This window comes from Calypte anna, chromosome 1, assembly GCF_003957555.1.
Source record: "Calypte anna isolate BGI_N300 chromosome 1, bCalAnn1_v1.p, whole genome shotgun sequence".
NCBI lineage: Eukaryota > Metazoa > Chordata > Aves > Apodiformes > Trochilidae > Calypte > Calypte anna.
The window spans coordinates 187,070,201-187,096,329 of NC_044244.1; the positions used below are offsets into that span (position 1 = coordinate 187,070,201).

At 44.9% G+C, this 26,129-nt stretch overlaps 1 protein-coding gene across 1 annotated transcript in view; it reads right to left on the bottom strand.

The window, feature by feature from the left end:
• Nucleotides 1-812: 812 nt before the first annotated feature.
• AMOTL1 (angiomotin like 1) overlaps nucleotides 813-26,129 on the bottom strand; it is a 58,094-nt gene continuing 32,777 nt past the window's right edge. The window contains 7 exon segments of the mRNA XM_030455230.1: nucleotides 813-3,700; nucleotides 5,086-5,343; nucleotides 5,997-6,223; nucleotides 8,122-8,247; nucleotides 9,628-9,818; nucleotides 13,440-13,589; nucleotides 19,773-19,918. Coding sequence (XP_030311090.1) covers nucleotides 3,597-3,700; nucleotides 5,086-5,343; nucleotides 5,997-6,223; nucleotides 8,122-8,247; nucleotides 9,628-9,818; nucleotides 13,440-13,589; nucleotides 19,773-19,918 — 1,202 coding nt within the window. The 3' untranslated portion in view covers nucleotides 813-3,596.

Here is a 26,129-nt window from a genome sequence, read left to right on the forward strand (position 1 = left end):
ACACTCCTGCCCAGGGCATGGTGGTTTTTTTAGTGTGTGTGTGACTGTTTGGGGAGAGGAGGTTGGGACATGCAGAGGAGAGTCCATAGGGGAGAGATGCCCTTAGTGGCTCTCATGCCTTTCATGCCTGCAACTCCCTGGGACCTGATTCAGGAATTTTCTAACAGACACTTTCAAGAGCATGTGAGAGCCTGCTGAGCAAACCTCCCTCACTCAAAGCCAGAGTACTTGGGTAACTTTTGCTCCCCTCCTCCACTTTATTTCAGTTGCATAAGCAAACATATGAGCAATATTTTCACTGGGCTGCAGCACTCTCCTTGCCCACACAACAGTTTGAAATGGGATTTGATTTTTATTCCTTACTGAGGATGTAAGAGTAATTCAAGCACATTCAGATCTACAAGGTATGCAGGTATCTCACTCATAATGATCCAACACCTGCCAAAGAAGCCCCAGACTCTAAAGAAAAAAAAATGGGAGTATGATTTTGGTGGGAATGTAGGGCTAAAGGATCTTCAGATCTTCACCACAGTACCTCATTAGGTTTCCACCCTCATTTTCTTCAGGTGAAGGTGATCTTGCTAAAATCCTGTTCTTGCTTCTCAATTTGCTCCTCTGGTCTGCAGACCCACTGATTTCATGCCCACATACAGCTACCAGTGTGGGGCCTTTCATTAACAGCTATGGAAAACAGAGGAGACACAACCTCAAAGTCCCTGAGGTATCACTTAGTCCTAGCTCATTGTGTGCAAAGCTTTAGAGAATTGTTTAAGAAGTCCTTCTCGAGGACTGAATATATTCACACTGGAAAATGAGAAAAGAAACATGTTTATACATTTATTATATACAATATTAAGGCACAAGTTTAAACAGCAAAGAACAAGAAATCTTTGGCTGACCAACAATATCAATATTTGCTGTGGGTGACACATAACTTTCTTAATTTTCCCCACTATGTACAAATGACCCTCCAGCTGTACAACACTGTACACCAACTTCTCTATACAAGCAACAACAATAAAAACAACAGTATTTTACAACTAGTTACCAATGTCACCTGGAATGGCTACAGCATGTTTCCCAAAACACAAACAGTTCAAAGAGCTGGGAAAAGCAGCACAAATGGAGTTGCCCCACTCTGCTGAGAGGGGCTGATTTATGGCAGTATTGCTCCACACAAATCCTGCTAGTGCTTGGGCTGGGGGGAGACCCCACTGGTCCTCCAGACCTTCTCTTCAGAAAAACCAACATCCCTTGAGTGACCATGGATCTGGGGCAGCATTGGTGTTAACACACCTTGGAACACCAGAGGTTGGAGGGACTGTGGTCTCCACAAGGAGGAGGAGGAGCAGGAGGAGGAGAAGAGCTGCACTCAACCTGACTTGGAGAAGCTGAGCCACACCACTACCAAACATAACTGAAAGCCACACGACACACATTGATCCAACACTGTTTCTGCTGGAGGCCCAGCTCTCTGCCTGTATGCAAAGAGTTAAATAGTTTAATCTAAACAAATAATACAGACATCAATAGAATGCTTAGGGACTTCCAAGCACCTCAGGATCCTTACTTCTTGGAGGAAAAATGATGAAGTGAAATTTACCTGTATTCCCTTGCTTTGCCTTCCTCCTGCCCTGCTCCCACTACAGACACTTGAGGAAGGGCCTCAGAGGGGGCTCAGCACCACTGCCTTTCCAAACACTTACAGTGCTTAAATTAACTTTAGACATAAAAATAAAATTATTTTACAAAGCATATATTAAGCCACGTAACATCTTCCAAGGGTGTAACACATTTGGTTTTACAACACAAAGCTGCTAATACTTGAAACAGTTTGCCTGCACAGCTACCTACCACTACTTTGCTTAACAAGTGCAAAAATCAGAAAGGAGGTGACACCACCTTACACCTAACTTTATGTACACACAAAAATAAGTGCATAGGTTCAACATAGCAATTTTGTTTTTCTTTTTTTTTTTAAATACACATTAGGCAGTATTGAGCATAGGGCTCTGGCCCCTGCAGGCATTGAGGTTGTAAGGATTTGAGTCGCTATTGAAAGCAGAGTTTAAAGTGCCTGATTTCACAGCGAGGGGCTCTGATCCAACACCCACAGGAAGAGGTGACCTTGAGCCAGTCCTGAGCACACAGTTCCTCCCAGCACCCATCAGTTTTCCACTCTAGGCAGCTTCACATAAAATCCCACCAGCCTTTTTCCCAGAGCAATGTTCTTCCTAATTTCCTTATGGTACAACCATAAGGTTCTGGAACTGCAAAGCCAAGTCAAAAATACCTCCAAGAGGAAAATTTCCTGATCAGCACGAGGCAAAAGGTGGCTGAATACCCTGATTAACACTGCAGGTACGTTGGCTGCTTTACAAAGACAGTGGCCACCTCTTACAGAAATCAGGGACTAAGCTGAAAATCAGAGATGTTCCATCCCAGGTAAATAAGGTGAAAGGAAACTATAGCTCAGCACAGGAAACAGATGATGTTCATGCTTTGCTTTGCAGTTAAATCCTTCCTGATCTGATCCTACACCTGTTAATACCTTGTTCCATGTCAGCTTGAACAGCACGTTTGTATGCTCAAGGAAGGTAGGATTTGGCTGTAGGCACTGAAAATAAGGACAAACCCTGTCCTTACTACAAACAAGCTGATTCTTCCACTACTGTGTCCCAGTGCACAGTTAGAGGCCTCTCCTCATCTCACATGCAAGCCCCACTTAACTCCACTGGAAATATTCCCAAACAACCCCCCCCTGAACTGCACAGCCCTTTGGGGAGCTGCTGGGATCCTCCTCTGACTTTCCCTCCTGAAACCTTCCCATCCTTGCAAAAGAGATTGCTTCAGTAGGGTCCCCTTCCTCCCCTGTACTTTCATCCTTCAGTGGGAATTCCAGCCAACAACTGCTTCCACAAAAAAAAGAAGCCTCAGCAAGCTCTGAAGCAGCAAGACATGAATATTTGCACTGTAAATCCCTTTCCAAGAGCAATACTTGTCCAGCCAGGAAAGAGGCACCTGACCTGCCTACCCAGGAAAACCACACCACACTACTTCACACAAATACTTACAAGAACCTGCCATGCACATCTACAGACCAATTATTCACCAAAATTAAACAGTGAATACTTTTGAGAAATGAACTGATACTGCAGAAGACACAAGTTCCATGTGGGTTATTCAGAAACTCCCTCTGGCCTGGAAAGAGCCAGGATTTTACTGCCTGTCCCAGTTGCAGAGGCAGGAAAGCAGAGTGACAGTCTGCACCCAGTCTGTAACTTCACTACCTGCTTTTTACTCCAGGAAATGCAGTTTTCTTTTCCCTCAATGATCCCCTTCTCACACCACATTCCATTTTCAATGCCCCTTTCTGCTCAGAAAATCCCAGACATTCACTTCAACCTTCCTCTTCAGTGCTCTTGACTTCTTCCCTTGTCCAAAGTCTCAACATCTCAGACTCAAGCTTCATTTCGGGCACAAACTTTCTCTGTCTTTCTTCAAATTTCTTGGGGTTAGTTTTTGAGCTTGGCACATTGAGGACCATCTTGGACCTGGCTGTACACACACAAAACCCCAGAGATTTTGTCCTCTGCTCAGATGAGGACTTCCATCATGTCTGTATCTGGAAACTCAGGCTTGTGGAGCAAGCTGCTCACTCTGCCTTTGCTGTCAGGCAGCTTCCCATGGCTTGAGTTCTCTGTAAGGAGAAGAAGGGAAAGTTGGTATTCAGCTCTAATTCAACAGCAAACTGTTCATAGCAAATATAGAACAATTTTTTGGGGTGGTGACGAAGCACATCCTAACTGTATCTCCTATGTATTAAAAGCCAAATTTGATCTCAAGGCTGAGAACATGTCATGCTGTATTCCCTGCACAATGAAAGGAGGTGTGTTGGGGTGCACAGACCCTGAGAGCAGCAGGAAAGCTGATTTTTAAGAGATACAGACCAAAGTACTTCTTCAGCTGCAACCTAGAGAGAAACAGGCACTTGGGAAAGGTCTGCATCACTTTCCATAGTTAGTAATTATCATCTGATCCACACTAGCTCTTGGCATGTATATTCCTATTCAGCTTCAGTACAAAATTTAGGAGTTTAAAACATCACGGAGGCAGGAACAAACAATCAGATGGGTGGTTTCATTTAAAATGTATAATTTTGCCAGTATATGGCCAATTATCACAATGTATGATAGATGCTGTTAGGTGTCCACCTTCATCATCACAGTTCTCAGAAGTCAAATTCAGGAAGGAGGACTCCAATTTCTTTCAAGCAAGAACAGCTTGAAAGACTATTTTAAGAGCCCCATGAAACAAATTCCAATCCAGGTTGCCCAAAACGCAGTAACTCAGGGTTTCAAGGAAACAGTGATATTTTGCCTTATTAATGATACATGGAATTTTTTAGAGGGAAGAACTGCTTTTGAGACAAGATGAATGTGTAGGAAACTGGCTTTTTCAAAGTCATGTGTGCAAAATAAATGTCTCCCTATTTAGGAATGCAAATCAGGAGTTTCTGCCTTACAAAAATAATGAAAATTGTGTTTCTCTACACTATTCACCCCTCCTCCAATTCTTCAGTTCCTCATTACTATTTTCCCCCAGGTTTCCTTTAAAAATTAGGGAGAGAATGGTGCCTTCACTCACCATGGTTAAAATTGAAAAAAAGAGAAAGGTCTGAGTATGTGAGCAGGTGCTGATTGTTTTCAAAGTGTGAAACTCTGTGATTTTATCTTTGGCAGTACGAATAATTGCATTTGTTGGAAACTTTGCCTGCCCTAGGCAAGTGGAGCTTTACAGAAGCTGCCAAGAATGAAACTCTGCAAAGCGGACTGGGCAACCTTGGGAAGTTGGGGTTGCACTCAATGATTTCTCATGGTCCCTTCCTATCCCTAACATTCTGTGATTCTGTGAAAGTTCTCTCCTCGTGATTTTAGTTTCCCTGAAGAGACCTCCCCACCACCTTACAGACTGTGAAGACCTCACCCCTCCCCATCAATACTGGGGTGTCCCTGGAGATCCACTGACAGCCCTGGGGGTGCTGGTGTTTTGCATGGGTCAGGCTGAGCTCAGCCAGTTTCTCACCAGTGACTCGTGTCCCTGGGGGCCGTGGGGCTGGGCTGTGTGAGGGGGTGGTACCCAGACGTCCGCGGCCAGGGAAGGAAGCAGTGGTGGGCCAGAAGAGCTCAGCACTTTTGTCTGTCTGGGTGCTGCTGTCTTTGCTGCCTGTTTTCATGTGGGAGGCTGTGGGTGCTGGGATGGGCATGCAGGACAAGGAGGGCAGAGGAGGAGGCAGCGAAGGTCCCGACGAGTGGTCCTGGTGCTCCTTCCCCAAGAGCAGCCCTGAAAACACATGAGGTTCAGTCACATCCCAACTGGAACTTAGGTTCAAGTGCTGTCCCCCTGATGCTCCTCAGAGCTACAAGGTGTTGGTCTGGGTATGTCTCCAGCCCTTTAGCTTGGCTTAGCTTTTCCCCCTGACACAGCCTATTGCTCTTCTTCTGACACCCATGTGGTAATTTCTTACAAAACATGCATTTTGAGAGCAGCTGCCCTTTCTTGCATCCCCTTCTGTATGCAGATACCAGCAGTACACCCAGCACAACCCCCATGCCCCTCGTCCCATGTAGCCTCAAACCACAGTCCTGCACTCATTTTTTTTAGCTGCTGCATTACATCACATCCATCTACTCCAAGTGATGCTCACCTTCTTGTTTAAGCAGGCTTTATTTCTAGCTCAACTTTGTTATTTACTCCCACAAAGTTAAAAACAACATTTCTGGTAGACTTTCCCCCAACTAGGACACAAAGCAAGGTTAAAAAACTACTCCTTTTTTACTTCAGCACAAAGATACACGTTCTTCCCATGGGAAGTGCTCTGGAAATGAGCTGTTAGGGTGTGTGTGCCATGGCCAGGGGCAATTCTGCTAAACTGAAGCAGAAGGATTAGGACAAAGTGTTGGATGTGCCAAAACTTCAGCAAAAACTGAGCTCACCTATGCTTCCCTTCCAGATTTTCTCTTCCTTCTTCTCCTCAGCTATTTGGTTGCTGGTGAGTGATGTCTGGCGTGAGTGTGTCCCTGCAGCAGCGGCAATGGAGGGGACAGAACGAGCTGGCCTCAGGCTGGCACTGTCAGCTTTCCCAGGGTCCTTCCGTGACCGCTGCTGAAGGACCTTGATCATGGCATCCTTCTCAATTATTTTTGCATGGAGGTTCTTTATTCTGCCAAAACACAAATGCTTTGCTCACAGGAATGTAAGAAGCATTCATAGGGGCAACTCACCCCACCCTAGGGCAGCAGGATGGGTTCCTGGGTATGTGCCTTGATGCTCTGTACTTCCAGTTTTGAACAACTTGGACAAGGGAGCTCCCATCAGCTCCTCTGGGGATAAACATGCAGTTCAAAATGGGTAAATGGGCAGCTTTCCGAGGTATTAAGCCAAAATTGGGAACTCTTTTCTGCAAGGTTAACTGAATCCATCTATTGCTGTGGCTTGAGCAACCCTGCAGGAGCAATGAGGGCAGTATGCTGACTGGGTTGCAGGTTGCTGCTTTCACTGGAATATAAACATAGAGGCAATTTCCACCCTCATAATACACTGGGGACAAATCTGGAAACCCTCCTTTGGCAGGCTGAGTTAACCCCCCCACTCAGGTCTATCGTCAGCTGGAGTGAAGTCCTGCTGAAGTGAGCAGAAAGATCCCCTTTGGATCTGGGCTGAGCTCTTGTTTCTCCTTCAGTGCTGCAGAAATGATCAGCACTCAGTGTGCAAAGCCAAGCAAAGCTTATTACTTCTCTCATACACACCCCAAAGGCTCTGAAATCACAAAGAACCCCACGACTATCTGGTCCATCCGTCTATCTTGGACTTTTTCTTTCTAAGAAAGGCATGATTAGCACCAAATCATGCCAAAAGACTGGAAAATCACATTAAAAAAAAAAAAAAGTATGTGTATGACAGCCAGGTGACTATAGTTTAACTGTGATGTACAATAAATAGTCCAATGCAGCTGCATATTGTAAAGCAATGAAAGTTAAAATGCAGCATCTTGAAAACCTATACATACAAGGGAGATAGCAGGTAACTTCATATTGGCATTAGTTTTCATAATTAGGTGTCTAATTTGCATTGAAAACACAAGATCCTAATCTATCTTTAACAAAGCCAATGGCAAACCTCCATTACTTCACTGGAAGCAGGATTAGTTTGCATCTGTGAGTGGAAAAGAGGAAACAAACCTAGTGAAAACAATCACTGACATTTTCCACAAGCAACAAATACACCTTTTATAAACATATTTGCAGACTGGTGTTTTTGTGGGGAAGCCAAGACTGAAGAACAAATTTTAAATAGTTTTTCAGTAAAAATGTAGAGGACTACACAAACTTTCTCATGGGATTTTTACTCTTAAAAACTCCACTGCTTACCAGGAAAAAAGTCTGGATTAAAAATCCTGACCAGGCCTAATGCTCATGGAACTACACAACCACATGTCCACTGAAAATGGAGAAGTATCTGCAACAATGACTTCTACTCTGACTGCTTGTCAGAGTAAACCCCCAGAAGTTTGCTTTGTATCTTCTACTAAATATATCTTTTTTAATGGTGCTCACGGTGCTAAATTTTGCAGGCTTGTTCCTAAATGCCAGTGTGACTACGAGACAACTTGGATGTCTGGAATTTAGTGTATCTAGAAAGAATAATGAGCAGGGAAGGCACAAAGAGCGAGGCAAAGGCAAGCCCTCACGTTGCTGATTATGTACTCGTGGGATTACAACTTCAGCTTTTACAACCAGACACTCTTGTTTCCAGAGGGGGATTTTCACTGAGATTAAACAAGCATTCAGCTTCCTCACACGCCAACCTACTTCTAATAGTGGAACAGCCTCTGTTTTGTAAGAAGGTTGGTTTTGGCACAGAGAAGATTTAACAGGAAGGTAGGGAGGAACTTGTTTAATGACGGCAACTCTTTAATCCCTGCTTTAACGCAAAGCTAAATCAAAGTGAAGCTAAGTCCATCCTTTCCAGGCATGCATGAAGGAACAAAAGGGCATCCTGTTTTCTCTGAACCCAGCCCAAACCCCCGTGACAAGCAGGTACAGCACGATGGTCCCTTACGTGTACTCCATGTCCTGGCAGCGCCGGTTGGCTTGCACGATCTCCTCCTCCTCCTGCCAGCCCCTCACCTCCAGGGTGCTCTCACCGAAGCTGCCGTTGCGCGAGTGGCTCGGGGCCGAGGTGTCCCTGGCAAAGGGGTTCAAGATGTGAGGGAAGCATCTGAGCCTGAGGGGGGCTTTTCCACACAGGATTGGTACTTTCAAGGAAAACCTCAAAGCCATGTTCAAACAGCAAGCTAGCAATGGTTGTCTGTCAAGGGGATGGCTTTGGGTCATCTTGGTGTGGGCTACTCTTGGCATCAACACCATTAATTAACTGGGCTGATGGAACAGAGAGCATGGTGTGGGCAACCTCCATAAGCACATCCTGAAGGACAGCAGGGGTACTCACTCACTGGGAAAATGGTCCCAAGTCAACCACACTACATTGGAAAACAAGGAAATTCACAGAATCATAGAATGATTTGGAGTGAAAAGGACCTTAAAAATCATCTAGTTCCAATCCCCCCTGTCATGGGCAGAGACACCTCTCACTAGACCAGGCTGATCAAAACTCCATCCAACCTGGCCTTGAGCACTTTGACAGATGGGGCATCCACAACTTCCCTGGGCAAAAATTGTACACTTTGGAATTGCTGTCTACACTGGAGTGCAAAAGAAAAGGATTACTCTGAGTCATGCATTTAACTGTATTTCAAAGGGAAATCCCATTTCAGGATGTTTTCAAGGGATTTGGCTTCTAAGAAACTGGAGCAAGAAGTTAATTATCCTGTCCTCCTCTTCACCGGAAAGCCTCGCTGCAGTGCCTTGCTTTTGGGCACCATGCTTTGACACAGACAAACTGGAGACAGTCCAGACAGATGCAGTGGGAATGGGTTCACATTAGGACATACGAGGAATGGCTGAAGGAAGCAAGTTAGTTCAGGCCAGGGAAGATACAACAGGGGCTATTTGTCCTCCAGTATTTACCAGGCATTGATGCTACAACATTGACAGTGATCTGTTCATCATATACACTTGGGAAGGACAAGAATCATTTGAGGTAATTTGCAGCAAAGAGGCTTATGTTAGCTATCAGGAGAACCCTCTAAGCTGAAGCTTAATGAAGCAGTGATTTTTAAAACTAGGTTAAAAAAACCACGCTACAGAGCTGGGATGGACACGGATGGATACCAACAGTCCCAGCTTGCTCCATGGGGGCAGTGGGGAGAAGCTGCTTCACCTCTGCTGTGTAATTTGTCAGCCAGAGACTTTGTCATTGAGGCCACTGCTTGAATCTAGTGTCTGATTTGATAAACTTTTGGACCTGATCAGAAGGGTAAATCCTATCTTAACCAACTGTTGTATCTCATTGGCTTGACACCACAGAGAGCTGCATTAACCCTGGTGGTGCAAGTCAGCAGGGAAAGGCAAGCAAAATCCAGCCTTAAGAAAACATCCATTCTGTATTATTCCCCATGGTCTCCACAATGAAGAGAGCTGCCTGCTTGCAGCAAGGCCATCTCACCTCTCTGTTGCAGCTGTGGCCGCAGCATTCATGGCAAAGTGCCTGATTGTACTTTCCTCCAGGTACTTCTGTTCCCACTTGGTCATGTCAGCTTCCAGGGCCAGGATCCTCTCCTCCTTCTCCCTCACCAGCTCCATCAGGGCTGGGGCATTGTGCTCTGGGAGGCTGCTCACCTGGTAGCTCCCTTGCCTCTGCCAGTGGAAAGAGCAACAGATATTCACCCCTTGCCAAATCCAGGAGATGCTGGCCCCTTTTTCCCCACATTTTCCCTGGAGTGCACCAAGACATTCCCATGTCTTCTGACCTACCCAGGGCAGGTGGAAACCCCAGGCTAAAACCCTTACGTTGCAGAAGGATGGGCAGGCTGACTGTGTGTGCAACCCCAGTACATGCTTGTCTGGACCATGCTGACAGAAGCAGGGGTTCAGTTGCTCCCTGGATATGCAGGGGCTTCATGGGATACTCCAAGGCAATAGGAAAGGAAGGAAAGAAGAAAGTTGGTAGGAAAAAGAAGCAATGAAGCTTTAGAAGATGTTCATGTTGCTGGGACTTCATCCCACAGCCAAGCAGTTCTTGGTATGGATGGTATCTATTACTAGAGGTTTTATATATAGAAGCAGAAAAAAAAAAAGTACACGTAACCTAGCATCTGAGAAAATACCCCAGACATGAATTTTTATCTCTTCTGGCACATAGTTCTCCTTTGCCCTCAGGAGATACCTTTGGTGGCGCAGCAGGTAACCTTCCAGCAGAAGATCCCCTGGTGCTGCAGGGTGACTCCCATGGGAAGCTGACAAGCAGTAATGGGTGTGTAACCCTGTAACCCTTTGCACCTATGCTTGGAGGAAAGTACTTACCCAGGCAAGATTTACCCCTCCTAGTTGCAGGTAATTAATTAAAGTACCTAAGTGGCATGGGTAGCTGCCCCAAGCTCCCTTCATTGCTGCTGCTAAGTTAAAGAGGATGGAGATCCATCCTGTGGCTCAGCAGAGGTTGGATGGGACGAGCCCACACCACAGGGGAAAGCATGAAGCTCTGGGAGAAGTCAGTAGAAGTAAATGGATTTTTTTTTTTTCAATTAAAAATGCAAGAGATTAGTTACACTTCACTGTGCACAGTACTGTCCTAAAGGGAAAACTGTGTCTTGAGAGCCACCAGTTTCCCATCTGTGCTACACCATGAACTTCCACTGGGAAAGCAGTTCCCTGGCACAGTATCAGCAAACCAGAGCGAGGGTTGCAACAGCCATTTCCATCTTACAAACCACATTTCCTCCTTCTAGACACTTATCTCCTGCTTACAGGAAACTAGAGACACCAGGGGAGGGCTGCAGCATTTGCCTTTGATGGGAGTAACAGCATGTTTGGAAGCTGCTTTCTGGAAATGCAATATGGAACAGCCCTTAGGAGCAACAGCTGCAGCTCAGCTCCTGCAAAAAATAGCACTTACACTTCAGATATTGTCAAAACCCTGGCTGGAAGGTAATCTCATGGAAGCGGAGTCCTGGTCTGTAAATGGCATCCTGGGACGCTGCAGTCTCCTTTCGTCTTCATTCTCAGTCAAAACCTCTGCCAGACCCACGTGCTCAGCCTGCAGTGCTAAGTCAAAGGGGTTTCTTTTGTGTCCTAGCTCATGCATCAGTGATAATGAAGATCTGCCACTTGAACTCAGTTATCAACAAGCCAGGAAAAAAGAGAGTCTGGCTTGCTGACTCCAGTAAAAAGGAGAAAAAAATTGTTTTTTTTTTCTGTGCAATGAGAAAGTATTTCAGTAGGTATATCTTTGATAACTCAGAGAAGACAGCTCTGAAGTAAAACACAGGGACATTTTGAAGCAACAAGATGTATTGAAGGGCTGTGGCTCATAAAACAAAAAGTATAAATAGTAAAAAATATCCCAAAGTCTCTCCTGATAAGTGAGATATGAAGTCAGAGCATCTTTCTTCTTAAGACTTTTTATAGGGAGCTGGTGTAGGCATTTGAGAACTATGACAATCTAAAATGCAGTTGCTGATTACAGTGCCAAGAATTTGTTTTAAATGAAGCAATCTGGAAGTTACAGAGGAATTTTCTACCAAAATGAGCAGACACAGCTTGAATTCCCAAGACAAGGACTTCGTCGATAGTCCTTCTCAGTTATTTAATATATCAATTTGTCCCTACATCCAGCCCAGAGAACAGAAACTTCTAGTTCTACTTTTACCTTCATTAATATTTTAATTGTATTTTCTCAAATGTTCTTTCATTAGCTCATTACACCACAAGTGATTTCTTTTTTAAGTTGGGAAGCAGGCAACTGAGGAGAGCTACTGGAAGAAGACAGGAACAGGAAGCCCACGGTGGATGGGGCAAAAGACTGAGCATCCTTATAAAGCAGCAAGGAAGAGCCAAGACAGATGGGAAGGGTCTCCAGGGAGCAGCAATGACAGCAATGCCATCAGAGGGGTGCTGGGGGACCTGCCTTGCTCTGGAGCTGCCAGTCAGAAGGGGATGCTTTGAGGTCCAGACACCTTGTGACTCTGCAAACCCCTGCTATTGCTCATGGCACCATTTCCCAGCATCATCCTGCTGGCAGGATCACACCCTCTGCTTTTTGGCAGCACAAGCTCTGTGTAACAGCTGCTTTGGTCTCCACTAATAGCTCATAAATAAGGAAGGGTTATCATAGCAGATGCAATTCTTGACAGAGATATTAGTAAGCCCTTCAAGAGCTACAAGAGCATCATGATTTGCTTATGTTGCTGTTTTTCCCTAAGTGGTGGTTTGATAGACTCAGTACATCTGCTTGCCAGCCATGGCATATTTGGCACTCAGTGCTGGCTGTAACCTGGAAAACCTCCCTGCAGCCTCCCCAGGCTTTTTCCCCCACTTTTCACAACTCACTGGACTTCGGGACTTGTGGATGGAGAAGAATGTGAGAGAACATTACCTACTCGAAGGAATAACTGTGTATAAAATACATGCATGACACTATCCCTCTGAGGACACAGGGCTGCCAATAAAACAAGGGGATAGAAATGCAAAAGTACACTTCTAGCCAGTCTGGGCTGGACTGGTTTTAATTTATTGCCTGAAGATGATGACACCATTGGACTGAATGATTCTGATGGGTCTATTCCCATTTGAGATATTCAGTGATTCTCTGTTTTGTCTCCAGATCTGTTATAAACAGAGGTTTCTGTAAACTACATACATAATAATTGTCCAGAATTAATACTGCCCAAGCTCTTGCTCCCATTTAAATCCACATGATGCCACTTTGCTTTTTCAAGAAAAGATCAGCCAAAATCTGTGGGCTAAATCTCATGTTCACATGTACTGCACCTTCCCTCTCTTCCTTTGGTGTCGAGCTGATCTTACACAATCTGTGATCACTGGAGAGAAACCTGGAAGGATGTTCTCCTCTGGCATGTGTGGGAATGTGTGGGGGCAGAGCCCTCCCTGTCCTTGGGCAAGAGAACCAGGACCTCCAGCCCCACAGCAGGCAGGACTCAGCTGTGTCCAGGAGCCTCACTGTGGAGCTCCCCCATTCTCCACTGAAGATGATGAATTAGAATCATAGAGTGGTTTAGATTGAAAGGGACCTTCAAAGATCATCTAAGCCCAACCCCGCCGACAAGGGACAACTCCAGCTAGATCAGGTCAGTTAAAAGCCCTGTTCAAGCCGACCCATCTGAAGAAAAGACTTAGGTGAAAAGCCCAATGACTCGAAATCAAAAGCAAGATGGCACCTGGCTGGAAGTGCCCATCCCTCTTTAAAAGCAACACTGAAGGCCCTGAGCTGGGGTCCTGCAGAAAGCTCCCCATCCTCACCTGCTGCATCCGCAGTGAGTCCAGCTCCCGCTCCAGGCGTGTGCGCAGCCGCCGCTCCATCTGCTCCCTCTTCTCACAGGCTGCCTGCAGCTGGGTCAGCGCCTGCTGCAGCTTCTCCACCTTCTCCACGTACGCCTGCTTCCTGCGGAGCTGTGGGGGACAGGGCTCAGCACTGCTGGGAGCCACGCTGCACCCACCCAGGGGCCCCTGTCAGCTTGCACAGGGCTTGAGCGTGCATCCGGCTGCTTGCTGCAGAGTTCCTCCAGGGGAGGGACGGTGCCCCTCGGATGGGCAGGGAAAGGACACAGCAGGCACTGCTGGGGCAGCTTTGCCCCCTTCAAAGTGAATGCTGCCCAGATCTTCCACCTGCTGGAGATCTGCTGGCCATGAAAACCCCTGGAGGTTTCTAAGCAAGAACCATCATGTTGGTGGGTACTCTCTGGGCAAGCTGGTCTCATATAAGAGTATTCTGGTGGGTCTTATTGAGTGGTGACACTCAGCACATTGTCTGCACCCCAAATCACTTTTTCAATCATGTATCTGTTCAGCAAAGGTGGGAGGAGCAGAGTACCAGCCCAGCAGCCAGAAGTGCTCCACTTGCTCTATCCTGCTCAAGGGCTTGGCCATGCCTATGTGTAGATGTGCTGGCAAGTAAAAAGGGGCCCTCCTTATGAATATAATGCAATTACTGAAGCTCTAAATATGACACAAGGATTTTGTGATAGTTTTACAGCCAGATTGCTCAAGCATCATGCCCTAAAAGGAATCTGCAAGTGGACCACCATTAGCAGCTATCCCCACTTCTTCTGGCCTCCTACCATGCCACCAGGCACTCAGTGACACTCCAGGATATCACGACTGGGGCTCATGACAGGAGCTGACACACTTAAAAGCCCTCAGGAAGAGAAGGCTACAGACACCAGACATGCTGGGCATCATCTGAGTTGGGCACTGGGACAGGCAGCAAAGCCTGTGCTAAACCTTGACCCCCAGATAAAATCTGTCACCAAGAAGAGGCAAGCTCAAGGGGACCAAGTGCACCTAGATGAGGCACCCTCATCCCTGGGCAGCATGAGTGCTGACCCAAAAACTTGCCCATGGGGCTGCAGCAGCAAGGGTCTGCCCACTCACCCCATGGGCTGCAGTCCCAACCTCAGGACAAACAGTTCCCCTCTCCCACCCCAACTTTTTGCCATCAATTTTCTCTTCACAAGCCTGAATACATTTACCTATCTACAGACACCTGTCTTGTAGTAGAGAAAGCAATAGTGCACAGTAACTGAAGCTCAACAAACCTCAAAAGACCCCCAAACAGTCTCAACTTCATCTTCTAACTCAGAAAGGGAAGGTGAATCAGTTCTAATGCTGGATCACATAGATTTGTCAAGTCTCAGTTGGACTCTATTTGCAGCCTGGGGGTTAATGGGCAATGCTCAGGATCATCATCATGATCACTACGATGCCCTTTAGGACACCTCCCTCATTTATCTGTACCCTTGTTTGAGACATCAAGTTTTTCAGAAGCAAACCAGGAGACAGACAAACACATTAACCCTGGCTGACACTGAGAAACTAGGTTAACAAAAGAGGCTGAAGAGGTGTGAGCTGTGAACTGGTGAGGCAAGGGCCAAAATGCTATCCTACTGCCTACCTCTTTTTTAAGTACTTAAATCAGTATTGAAACTAACTGCAATGTGGGTTGTGATACAGGAGCTACAGCCACAAAATATCTGTGTTTAAATATCTAGGGAATACAGTGAGAAATTTGCTGCTTTATTCCTGGGCATCTGGAGCACATAAACACCAGTGCTGGGTCCCCTTGCTTCTGTGAGGCTCCCCTTCACCCAGAATCCTCTGCTTAGCCCATTCTGAAAAAAAGTTCTCCTTTCTACTTGTGTGATGCTGGATTCAACTAGACCTCCTCCCTCTGACTGCAACGATAATAACACAGCTTTTTATTGAAATTCTGCTTCTGCCACCCTAAATTCATCCATGTCACAGGTGACATGAAATTCAGCTTTTTTATCTCCCCAGCCAGAGCCAATGACTGGCAGTGTGACCTTCCCAGCCCTGCTGTAATCCAGGTTAATGCTTATGACTCTAGGTCTTTCCATGAAAATCAATGAGATTATAATCCCCACCAGTCTTTGGCAGCAGCACGAAGACTGCATCCCTCAGAGCTCCTGATTTGGCAGGACAGACACAGCAGAGGCTTTTTGCTGAATGTGCTGGTTTGGCAGCAGGAAGGTGCCTGTGAGACCTCTGAGCTGCATGAGTGTGGAACAGAGAGGGGAAGGGGGCTCCCCTGGGGTCCCTCCTTGGCAACAAAACTCATTAGCTCCTGCCAGGCGTTGGAGGGCCCATCTGTACCACAGCGGCCACAATTTGGCTTTGCAGCAGCCCTGTAAGCCCCAGGATTCACACACTCACACTTGAGTGCAGCTCTGCCCATGTGGGTGAGGTGATACACATGCCTCCATCACCAGAGAAAAAAAAATTGTTGGAGATACAAAGCAAGACAGTTCCCACATTCATAAATTTATAGGGAGGTTCTTGAGCCCATTCTGACTTTTCTATGCTGCCTGTTGATCCACAGGCAAAGAATTCACCCACATATTTTAAAAATGTAAACACAAAATGTTGTCATTTAAACTAATGGCCTTGTCAGTGCAGGATGCACCCATAAAGGAAGGGGACTGAAATCAGAAATACAGGATTCTGTAAGATCCACTACTTCAGAGACACACAGACTCAAATGAAAAAAACAGCTGGATGGCATCTGGAGAGGTACCAGTCCATCCTCCCACTGCAAACTCGTGTCAACTCTACCTAAAACCTGGCATGTGTCTATATGATCTGTTTACAAAACCCTCCAGGGCTAGGGACTCCACAGCCTCCTCCTGCAAACTACTTCACATCTTATTTTCCTTTACTGCCAGAAAACTTTTACCCTAATGCCTAATCTGGCTCTCTCTTATGCAATTTAAGCAAATTACTTCTTGTTCTGTTTCCAAATTGTGATCTACTAGAGCAAGAAGCACTTAATGAAACAATTCACATATTCACAAGATCAGCAAACTTGCCCAAACACTGCCCTTGTCCCAGGAATTAGGAAAATAATGATGAAGAAGAGCTAAGGCTAAAAGGAGATGATCTCAGCAAATAAATATGAGTAAAGATGAGTGGGAAAAATACCTGCACTAGGAACATAACTCCAATTTGAGCTATAGAGTATCTATTCTATATGTATGAGATTTGAGTTAAAGATTGTAAGAGATGGAGAATTCATTATCACCCTAAATAGGTTGTTCCAGAGTTAATTACTCTAACTCTTTATGGCCTGATTTGCTCAGCTTCAGCCCCCAAACACTGCATCTCATTATTTCTTCTTATGTTAAAGAGCAACATTTAATCTGGCTGACAGCAATCCCTTCTTCATGTTCATGTGCACGGACTGAAGCTCAGCCACCTCTTCACTTTAATTGTTCACAGTGAAGAACAGCTTCTGGGCCCCAAATAAATTCTACATCTGTTTTCTGAGCCCTCTCCAATTATTCAGTCTTCTATCCAAAGCATGGAGCAGACACATGATTCCAGCAGCAGTCTCCTAAATGACATGTGGTGATAATACCACCTACATATTTTTGAATTAAATCCTTCCACTAGCAGGCACCCAGGATAATGTAGATTTACATAGAACACTATCTTATGTTAATTCCACTTACCAGTGACTGCTTATTTCTCGAGGCTTGATTTAAAAAAGCTTTAAAACTTAATTACATTCTGGTGGTAGAAGAAAGCTGGGTGGATTTACAAAGCAGTGCATGAGGTAGAGCTCTGTTAATAATAGCAGTGATTTTCATTTAAGTTATTTTGTATTTCCTTCAATATATTCCAAGTTATAGTAAAAATCCCTGGTTTAAGATGAAGGTTTAAAAATTCAACAGTATCTGCTGCATATGTGTCAAACTGAGCCCCAGAAAAACTGGAGACTGTTGAAAACATCTCTGATTTAGTGATGGAAGAGGCCAAAACCAAGGGAAAGGGAGCAGATGAGCTTGGGCAAATGCTGCCAGCTACAGACTAACTGCACTTCTGAGCTGGATGACACTGCCTTGAACAATTAAAACAGGGCAGCTAGGATAAAATTCATCCAAATTCCCTCTGGAATTAAAAAAAAAACCCAAACAACCCACAGGTAAACACTACCAGGTCAACATGGGTTTGCTGAGGCTGAGGGCTCTGCCAAACTCCAGCAAATATTATTGCATCCCCTTCAAAAGCAATCACTTCAGATCTATCATGCCACAGGCAGGAGGTTGGCATCTCTGTAACACCTACCATGCCCTGGGCAAGTTAGCAGCTCTCTAAAGAGGAACATTCTCCCTCTCCTCAGCTCCACAATCCAGGATCCTTGCTCCAATGCCCAGCAGAAGCACATTTTTGTTGGATGACTAGAATAGAAACTGGCTACTGCAGAGCTCTTGGAGACAGAACCCTATGTCTGCAAATGTATTTACTACAACCCAGCAGGCACAGGGTAGCTTCTTACACCACCTGCCTGGAAAGCTGCATTTATGCTTCTGCTGCCTTCACCTGTGCATATTCAGCAAGTCAGGGTTACCTGCCAATACCACACTGACAGCAGCCAGGAGTTAAAAGCACTTCTTCCCATTCCCTGCATGATGCCACAGCTGTAGGAGCAGGCATTGCCACCTCAAGCATTCATTTATTCAGCCCCTTTGTAATGAAATGCAAATAGAAAATGTCTGGTTGCCTTTAAGGCAAACAGTGTAAATTGAATTATGTACAGATTAAAGGTATGCTGGCTCCTGCAGCTACCCCTAAGGGACTGCCCCAAACACACTGGGGTGGTGAGGAGGCTTTAGTCTAACAAAGGAACAGTTAAACTTAATGTGATCCTCTTCTTGCTGCTGAGTGTATCCACCAGAGGCAATGGAGTTTTTAAAATGTTTCTAAGTAGCAAATCAGAGTGGTCTAGGTCAGGAACCAAGCACCGCAGCACTTATTACATAGTACCTTAAATCTTCCAGACTCTTAAGTAAGGCTGTCATGGTAGATATCCTGATAAAAAACATTAAAATACCACTGAGGCCAATTCACCCTTCATCCTTCCAAGGTGATGAACTGCACTTAAGTTACCTGCAGACATTTGAGAAAAGACCTTCTGGGCTGTTCAGCAGACCCCTTGCATCTGTGCACCCAGCAGGCTCCTGTGGCTCACCCCAGGCCAGGCCTGGGGAGGGTGCAGGTGAGAAATGAGGCACTTAAGGGGAAAAGGTCTGTTCAAGATGATGCCAGCATTCTGTGCCAGAGCACAAACCTCTACCCCAGCCTGCTAAGTGAGCATCCTTCCCCTCACCAGTGGCCTCCCTCCTTAAACAGGCTTATTTTACTCTCCTTAAAGTATCTCTTTTTGCAGGTCATAGGGCTAGAGAGTGTTTTCAGTCTTGCTTTATCTGCCACAGTGTATAGGCTTTCAGTTAGTTATTATATCCAAAACTTTTGGATAAGGTCTCAAGGAACAAGGTAAACTGAGATTGAGAGACCTCCAATAATGAGGAAATAATTCTTACTTCTAGTTAAACCTGAGCATTATTTCCACTTTGATTTTGTCTAACTCCAGCTTCCACCTACTAGATGATGTTCTGTGCCTGCCTGTTAGTTTGGAGAGCCCTCTGTTACAGGGATCTCTCTTCCCATCTGAATAAGGCTATGTTCTCACTAACAGCCTTACAGAAACCTTAAAGATCTCACAGATGGCAGTTCTTGGATCCCATGGTATGACAGGTTATTTCCAGCTCTCACATAAAACCTGTAGCTATAAATCCTGGAATTCTGCCTCCAGCCAGATCAGTCAGACCCTTTAAGACCACTGTTCAGATATGAAGTTACCAAAGCCCTGCACTTTTGTGCACATCCCAAAAGCCTCCTGACATTCTTTGGGGAGAAATGGGATGCATCAACAGCACATTTGTATTGCCATCCCAAGCCAGTGAGTAGTCAGATTTCTGACTACTCTGGTATTTCTGTTAAGTCCTACCATCACCTCAGCCAACGAATAGCTGAGTTTGGAGTTGCTCCTTGTTACATGTTGAAGGCTCTGCTGTAAAAACATCTGTGTTTGTAGTCTCCTTTTCTTGCTTTTCTGACTCAGCACTGTGTAACTATGCATTTCCTCTACAAGAGGGACAGAGCAAGGGGAGCAGGAGAACCTGCTATGGCTAGAAGAAATTCAGGACTTGGGTAGAGAAAGCCCTAATCATGAGCCACCACTAGCCTCAGAGCAGAGAAATGTTGCCCATGCCTCACCTCCTCTTCCAACTTGATGACCTTGGCTTGTGCATTGTTTAGGGCCTGGTCAAGGATCTCAATGTGCCTCCTCTGGTCCTCATTGGCAGAGCGCACGGCTGCAAGCTCCATCTCCAGTTTCTCCTTCTCCTTCAAGTGCTCTTTGTCTGGAAGAAAGACAAGAACAAGACCTGTTCCAGGAGGACAGCTCACAGGCCCCAGGTCATGTGCCAGAGGTAACCTGCTGCATCCCTAGGAAAGCAAAAATTATGTGAAGGAACAGAGAGTGGGACCATTACAACAGAGTGATGAGACACAGCAGGCAAAGCTCAAGCATCTCAAAGTCCAAGCTCATGTGAGCACCAGCAGCAGAAACAAGTGGCAGCTTGGGCTGCATCTGCACTGGCAGAGCTGTGAACCTGAACCTTGTACTGAACATTCTCCAGCAAAATTTTAGCTTGCACCATACCAGACACTCCTTTCCCACACAACACCCAGGTCCTGCTTGAGGACAGCCTATGCCAAGGACCACTCAGAGCTTCCAGCTTGGATGCTGCTGCCCTTCTCAGCCACGTGGCTGCCAGCTGTGCTGTGCCCAGCCCATTTTATCTACAAGAATGGAGATCATGAGATACAGAAGCCAAATAATAAACATAGATCTCTGCTGGAGAGTTTGAAAATGGGAAGAGAGGAAAGCAATAAGGAATAAAAGAAGAAGCCTCTGAACAGGGTTCCTCTGGCCATACAGAGAAAGAGGGGCTGCAGAAGGCATTCCAATCCTGTGGGGCTCCTGAGTCACCTTCCAGTCCTCCTCTGGGGGTCAGCAAGCAGTGCTTCTCCCTTATTAAAAGCCTTAGCACCATGAGCAAGCCTAAAACATGCAGATAACACCTGTGCTTAAAAATCATCCCTTTTTTGGTTAGGATTTAAAACATCATTAAAAAAGGCAAACAGCTCACTAAATTCAGTCAGCTTTGCTCACATCTTTTTCTTCAGCAAAAAATTGCAGGACGACCACTGACTTCATTGGCAAGCTGTCTGGTGAAAGCAGCTCCATCTGCATCTTCCTGGACAGTGCTGAGAAACCATTTCAGGGAACAGGAGCAGGACAGACCAGCCACTGGATCCCTGACATTGGACCACAGACAGCTAATGACTGGGATGAAGGTTTCATTCAGTGAAATATAAGATTTTAAAATCTGGCCTTCCTTCTGACTGACAACAAAAATAGAGCACTTGGCAAGCCTCCAGGGAGGAAATTTCCTCCATAAATTATTCTGGCATCGATTAAACCGTATTTTGACTTTTGGCTTTTTAAACACAGTATTATAGAATTTATTATTTTTAACTGAAGTAAAAAGTTGCTCCAGAAAGATTGAAATGTAGAAAAAGTGTCCCTAGTATCCATCTCATCATACTCAAGTGTGATGACTCAAGCTGGAATCCCTGTCATCCACCTCCCCCCGAGGAAGGACAGTTTTATGTGCCAAAGCCAGATCCTTTGAGACCTGAAATACCCCCAGAAGAGCCTTATTCTTCCTTAATTACTAAGGGGGGATGAAAATGGGTTTAATTTACACACTACCAGTAGGTGTATGCAGCAAGGTGAGATGCATCCAAGCCGAGCCATGTGGAACAAGGCACAAGAGGCTGAGGTGAGCCCAAACTCACCCAGCTATCCTCCCATTTATCCTAAAAGGAGCAATTCAGCACATAGCAGAAACATCCCTGGAAGCAACACCACTACATTGGCCTCTGGAAAGCCCACAGGCAAATCCCAGGGAGTGCTGCACACATGGTGCCACTGACTGCCACCATGAGCTGTCTCAGTATGACGTGGCCTTCATCAGCAAGGAATTTCATATTGGACATGCAGGTCTCTTCCTTCAATGCAAAGTACAACAAGGAACATTAATATCTATTGTACAAGTGTAAATCTGGGAAAAAATATCAAGCAGCTAATTTCATTAGATGCTGAAGAAGCTGGAAGGCTGTTTCAGCCCTGTGGTACTCCACCATCTCATGCTGGGACTACTTGCTGTGCTCCAGGTTTGAAATGTATATTTTCGGAGGACAGCACATAGCAAAATAGGATTTGAAACCTTCACTTTCAACTTTCATCCAGGGAATTTTAAGCTCTCAATTTGCTCTCCTGCATTATGATTTTTTATCCCACCCTAAAAGGAGGACAAGATTATGCTGTACACAAAATGACCACTGAACCCACTAGAAAGATGACATGAAAAGTTTACTTAACAGCTCTCAACACTTCTACATGTCAGTTTCTCACTGTAAAATGCTGGAGGCACATTTTGTAACTCCTTTCCTATATTGCACTAATTTATAGTAAAGAAGCTCTTTGTTGAACATACCTTACATTCTCTTCAAGTATGTACAGGTATCTTTAGAGTCAAAAAATACCAATTTACTGTGCTACACTTGCATGTACTTCCTGCCCAGGCATGTGCTTAGCTCCAGCTAAGAACTATTTGTATTTTCTGGTAAGTCATTGCTACATCCCTTTACTGAACAGTCCCCAAAAGGCTTCTCTGGTGTAGTTTACAGCTGTAACCTCACAGCTTTCCACCCACTGCCTCTGCCTGTTGGACTTCAACATGCTGAGGATATTACACTGATACTCTGGCTGGTAGAAGAAAGAGAAGATAAAGCCCAAAGCCTGCTTTCGTGCTTTGTAAATAGGCTTTTTGAGATATCAAGCTGGGTAAGTACATCAGGAGTAGACCACTCATGATCCCACTTTGAAGTAGCAACATTAGACAGAAAGTTACACTCAGTCTGCAGTGGCATTAATAATTATGATCAATTGTAATGTATTTCATAAATGGTTCAGTACATGGTTATATATGATCACTGATTTAAGCAGGGTTGCAAAAAGGCTTGATATTCCAGTCACCAAATATTCATTGAAACTCATAATGGCCTTCCTTAAGTTACAAAATACTACAGACAGCTTAAGCTTGGTCTAATTTACAGCAAGGACATTTCTGTTTGCATGTCATGAAGTAAAAGTCAGGGGAGTATTCAACTTTCACATGTTGAAAACTGAAACCATATTTCCCATTCCCCTTCCCTTTGGAGTGCAAGGGTAAGTGAAACAAAACAGAAGCATGTTTCTATACAACATTCTTTCTTCACTATTTCTTCAGGATGCTGCTCTCTGTGCAAGTGTACTTGGCTTTGGGTGCAGGGGGGCAGTGGCTTTCCACCTCCCCAGGTGCAGCTCACATCTGTGAAACAAGGAGGCAAGAAGGTCCCTTTCACTCATCCCTGAAAGTTCTGCCTCTGCCCCGATTTATTTCCTGTCTGAACACTGAATGGCTCTCAGTTTGCCCAAAATCCCACTCCCCAAAGCATCTACTGTCAATCTACTGTCAACATTTTCTTTGGGTGGATTATTTTGATAGGAATATTTCTTTGCCTCGGATATTTGGGACAGAGATGCATGCACAAGTTTTTCAAGGCACATCCACGTCCCACAAAGCATGACCCTCTACCAACACACTGCAAAACAGTCTACACATCCCCACTAATGGGCTCAATTTGCCTCAGACACCTGGAAAAACAGCCCCTTGGAGAAACCCCTGTTCTAACAGAGTGTCTGTAAGTCCAGAAATCCCAGAAAAAACACACAAAATTCTCAGACTTCACAAAAAGAATTCTTTTTCCCATGATTTGGTGTATCATAAGCTTTCTCTGTGTCCCTGAAACCATCCTCAGCCTTCCCACCTTTCCCTTTACACAGCAGCCTCTCAGCCCACTCCTGCCTGGCTCCTCCTCACCTGTATGGGCCTATAAGGCTTCATCAGTCACTGCTTTCCCTAAAAGAACCTTTTTAACCATCAAAACATGATATAGTTATCATTATACTAACAGGCTGTGAGTGCTCTCCTACCCCTGACACAACAGTAGCCTTTTTCTTGGGCACAAATACCCAGCATTTAGTACCTGAAGGCATGCTGCCTGGCTTTGCTTATTATTATTACAAATTATAATAAGTTTTGTCACCTCCACTCATCACCTCAGAGCACACAACTGCTCTGCACTATTGGACTTCTAATGGACAGCTCTGTGAGGAACTGAGAAATGATCCCTGCACACCCTGCCTTGCCAGATGTCTTTTTCAGGGTGCTTTTCCTATTGTTGGAGTTCTACCACAGTATAAATTCCCCATTTGCAGTATTACCAAGGACGAGCATTGAAAAAACCCTCAGGACTTTTGTCTTTCCTTCTTCATCTCATCATGAGACTGGCTTAAAAATTGCAACTTTCAGGAACCTGCTGATGTTGGAGTCTTTTTATATAATGTGGGATGAGGATGTTAAGGGTCATGTTTTCAGGCTATTTTACATAAATGCAAGGACAAGAAATCTGCTATTACTTTCCAAATGAAAACTGAGATTTCCATTTATTAATCTGACTTAATAAGCTACTAGCCTTAGGAAAAAAAACCAAAAACAACCCCACAAGTTTCATGACAAAATTGCAGCAGCTGATGGGAGTGTACATAGGCATGATTTTTTCCTCCCAAAAATGACTATTTCAGTCTTAGTAGACAAGTGTAAACATGGCAGCTAAAGAAGCTGTGTCCATTCTCTTCTGACTTTAAGATTGATCACTTTTTTGCCTGAGCATCCCATTAAAAGATGTGAGGAAGGTATAGACAGTGCTTACAATACTTCTAAATCAGCAGTGGACTGCAGTCCCATTCCTGTGCAGCCCTGGGGAAGATGGACAAGGATTGGTGTAGAAATGCAGTCAATGACACAGGATTTCCAAGCAAAATCCTTTGCTCTCAGATGGGCATTTTAGTTGATAACCTGGTATTGAGGTCATTACTGCAAGCACAAAGAACATGACTGAAGAGGTCCTGCTTTATATATGCCCATTTTTCTATTCTTGGAAGCACTCTGCATCACATTGGTAATATTTAGCTCCTTGGCCCAGCCAGGAGACACGCCAAGCATCCAGCCCATCTTATGTGATAGGATCCAAAAAGCTATATTTGTTCATAAGCTGTGAATTGATAGCAGGAATACGCTGGGTGAGGAGCACAAAATTTTATTGCTAGATATTTATCAGTAGAAGCACAGAGAATGTTTATGTGCTGGGAAATGGTTCAAACTAAGCCCATCCTGGGGATTTAACTCCCCCTTGTAGCTACTAGTACATGGGAACATTGACAGGCTGTCTCTAAATGAAGACAGCAGATCCCAGTTTGCAATTTGCACGGTGCAACTTACCCCGTTTGAACTCTTCTCAAGGATGACAGGAATTACATAGCAATGATATTTTCTTAACAGATCATACCCTTGGATTTGCAGAGGTATCTACACACCCTTACGGCATCTGCTAATATAGCAAAGCTAACACAGTCATGGAAAAGATCATTTAATTCTCCTCTGGTTTGTGCACACATGCACCAAATTATCAGCAAAGTTTTGGTACTGGCATCATCACTGCTGACAGGATCCAGGAGAAGGCTCTCCTGAATTTGGGAGTCTGGTGGACATTGCAGAGCTGGCAGTGAGGCATGCTGAGTGTTACCAAACAGCATACTGCTAATGCAGGTAGCTGGTTTTCCACCTAAGGATTTGGAGTTGCAGCTCATCTTCCAAGGAAGCTCTTGATGTAATGCATAAAACTGAATGATCAGCTGTACACAGCATTTACCTTCAATGGGATTTAATCCCACAAGGTACCCCCCAGCTCCCAGGTGCTCAGGAAGGATGCTGAAGATGCTCAGGATACACAAGAAGCCATGTGCTGGCATGAAGCATCCAGCTGCTTGGGCTCTGGTTTGGTTAGTGACACAGCTGTCAGCACATGGCACAAAAACCCTGCAGCCCTGTGATCATTCATGATGGAAGCCTAAAACTTGACAGGAAGAGATGTTTTTGATAATGGTAGAAGTTGTGAAATCCTTGTCTCTTCCCATCCAGGGAACCCTTCCCTACCTATCAACCCCTGTCATTAGAGGGGTCAGTAAGTCAGTAGGGGTTGCTCTGGGCTCATCACAGCCAAGAGAACAACCTGTCTTTTCTAAAAAGCATGCATCCTCAAAGATGATCCCTGCAACCAACATTTCACAATTTCAGACAAATATTTATTAAAAATCAGCTAAGTTGTATTACTATTAACTCCCACTTCCCAGTTTTGGTGCTCAGAGAGAAAAAAAAAAAACAACAGCAGCCCAGTCTGCAGCTTAAATAAGTGATGAAGCAGTCAAGTAGAATCAAGCCATAAGGACAATAACAATTAGGAATATTCTTATTAAGAGCAGAGTATTGACCATCACTACAGTACATATATATGTGCATATATACATAAGCACCTTCAAAACAGATTAGCACAGTACTC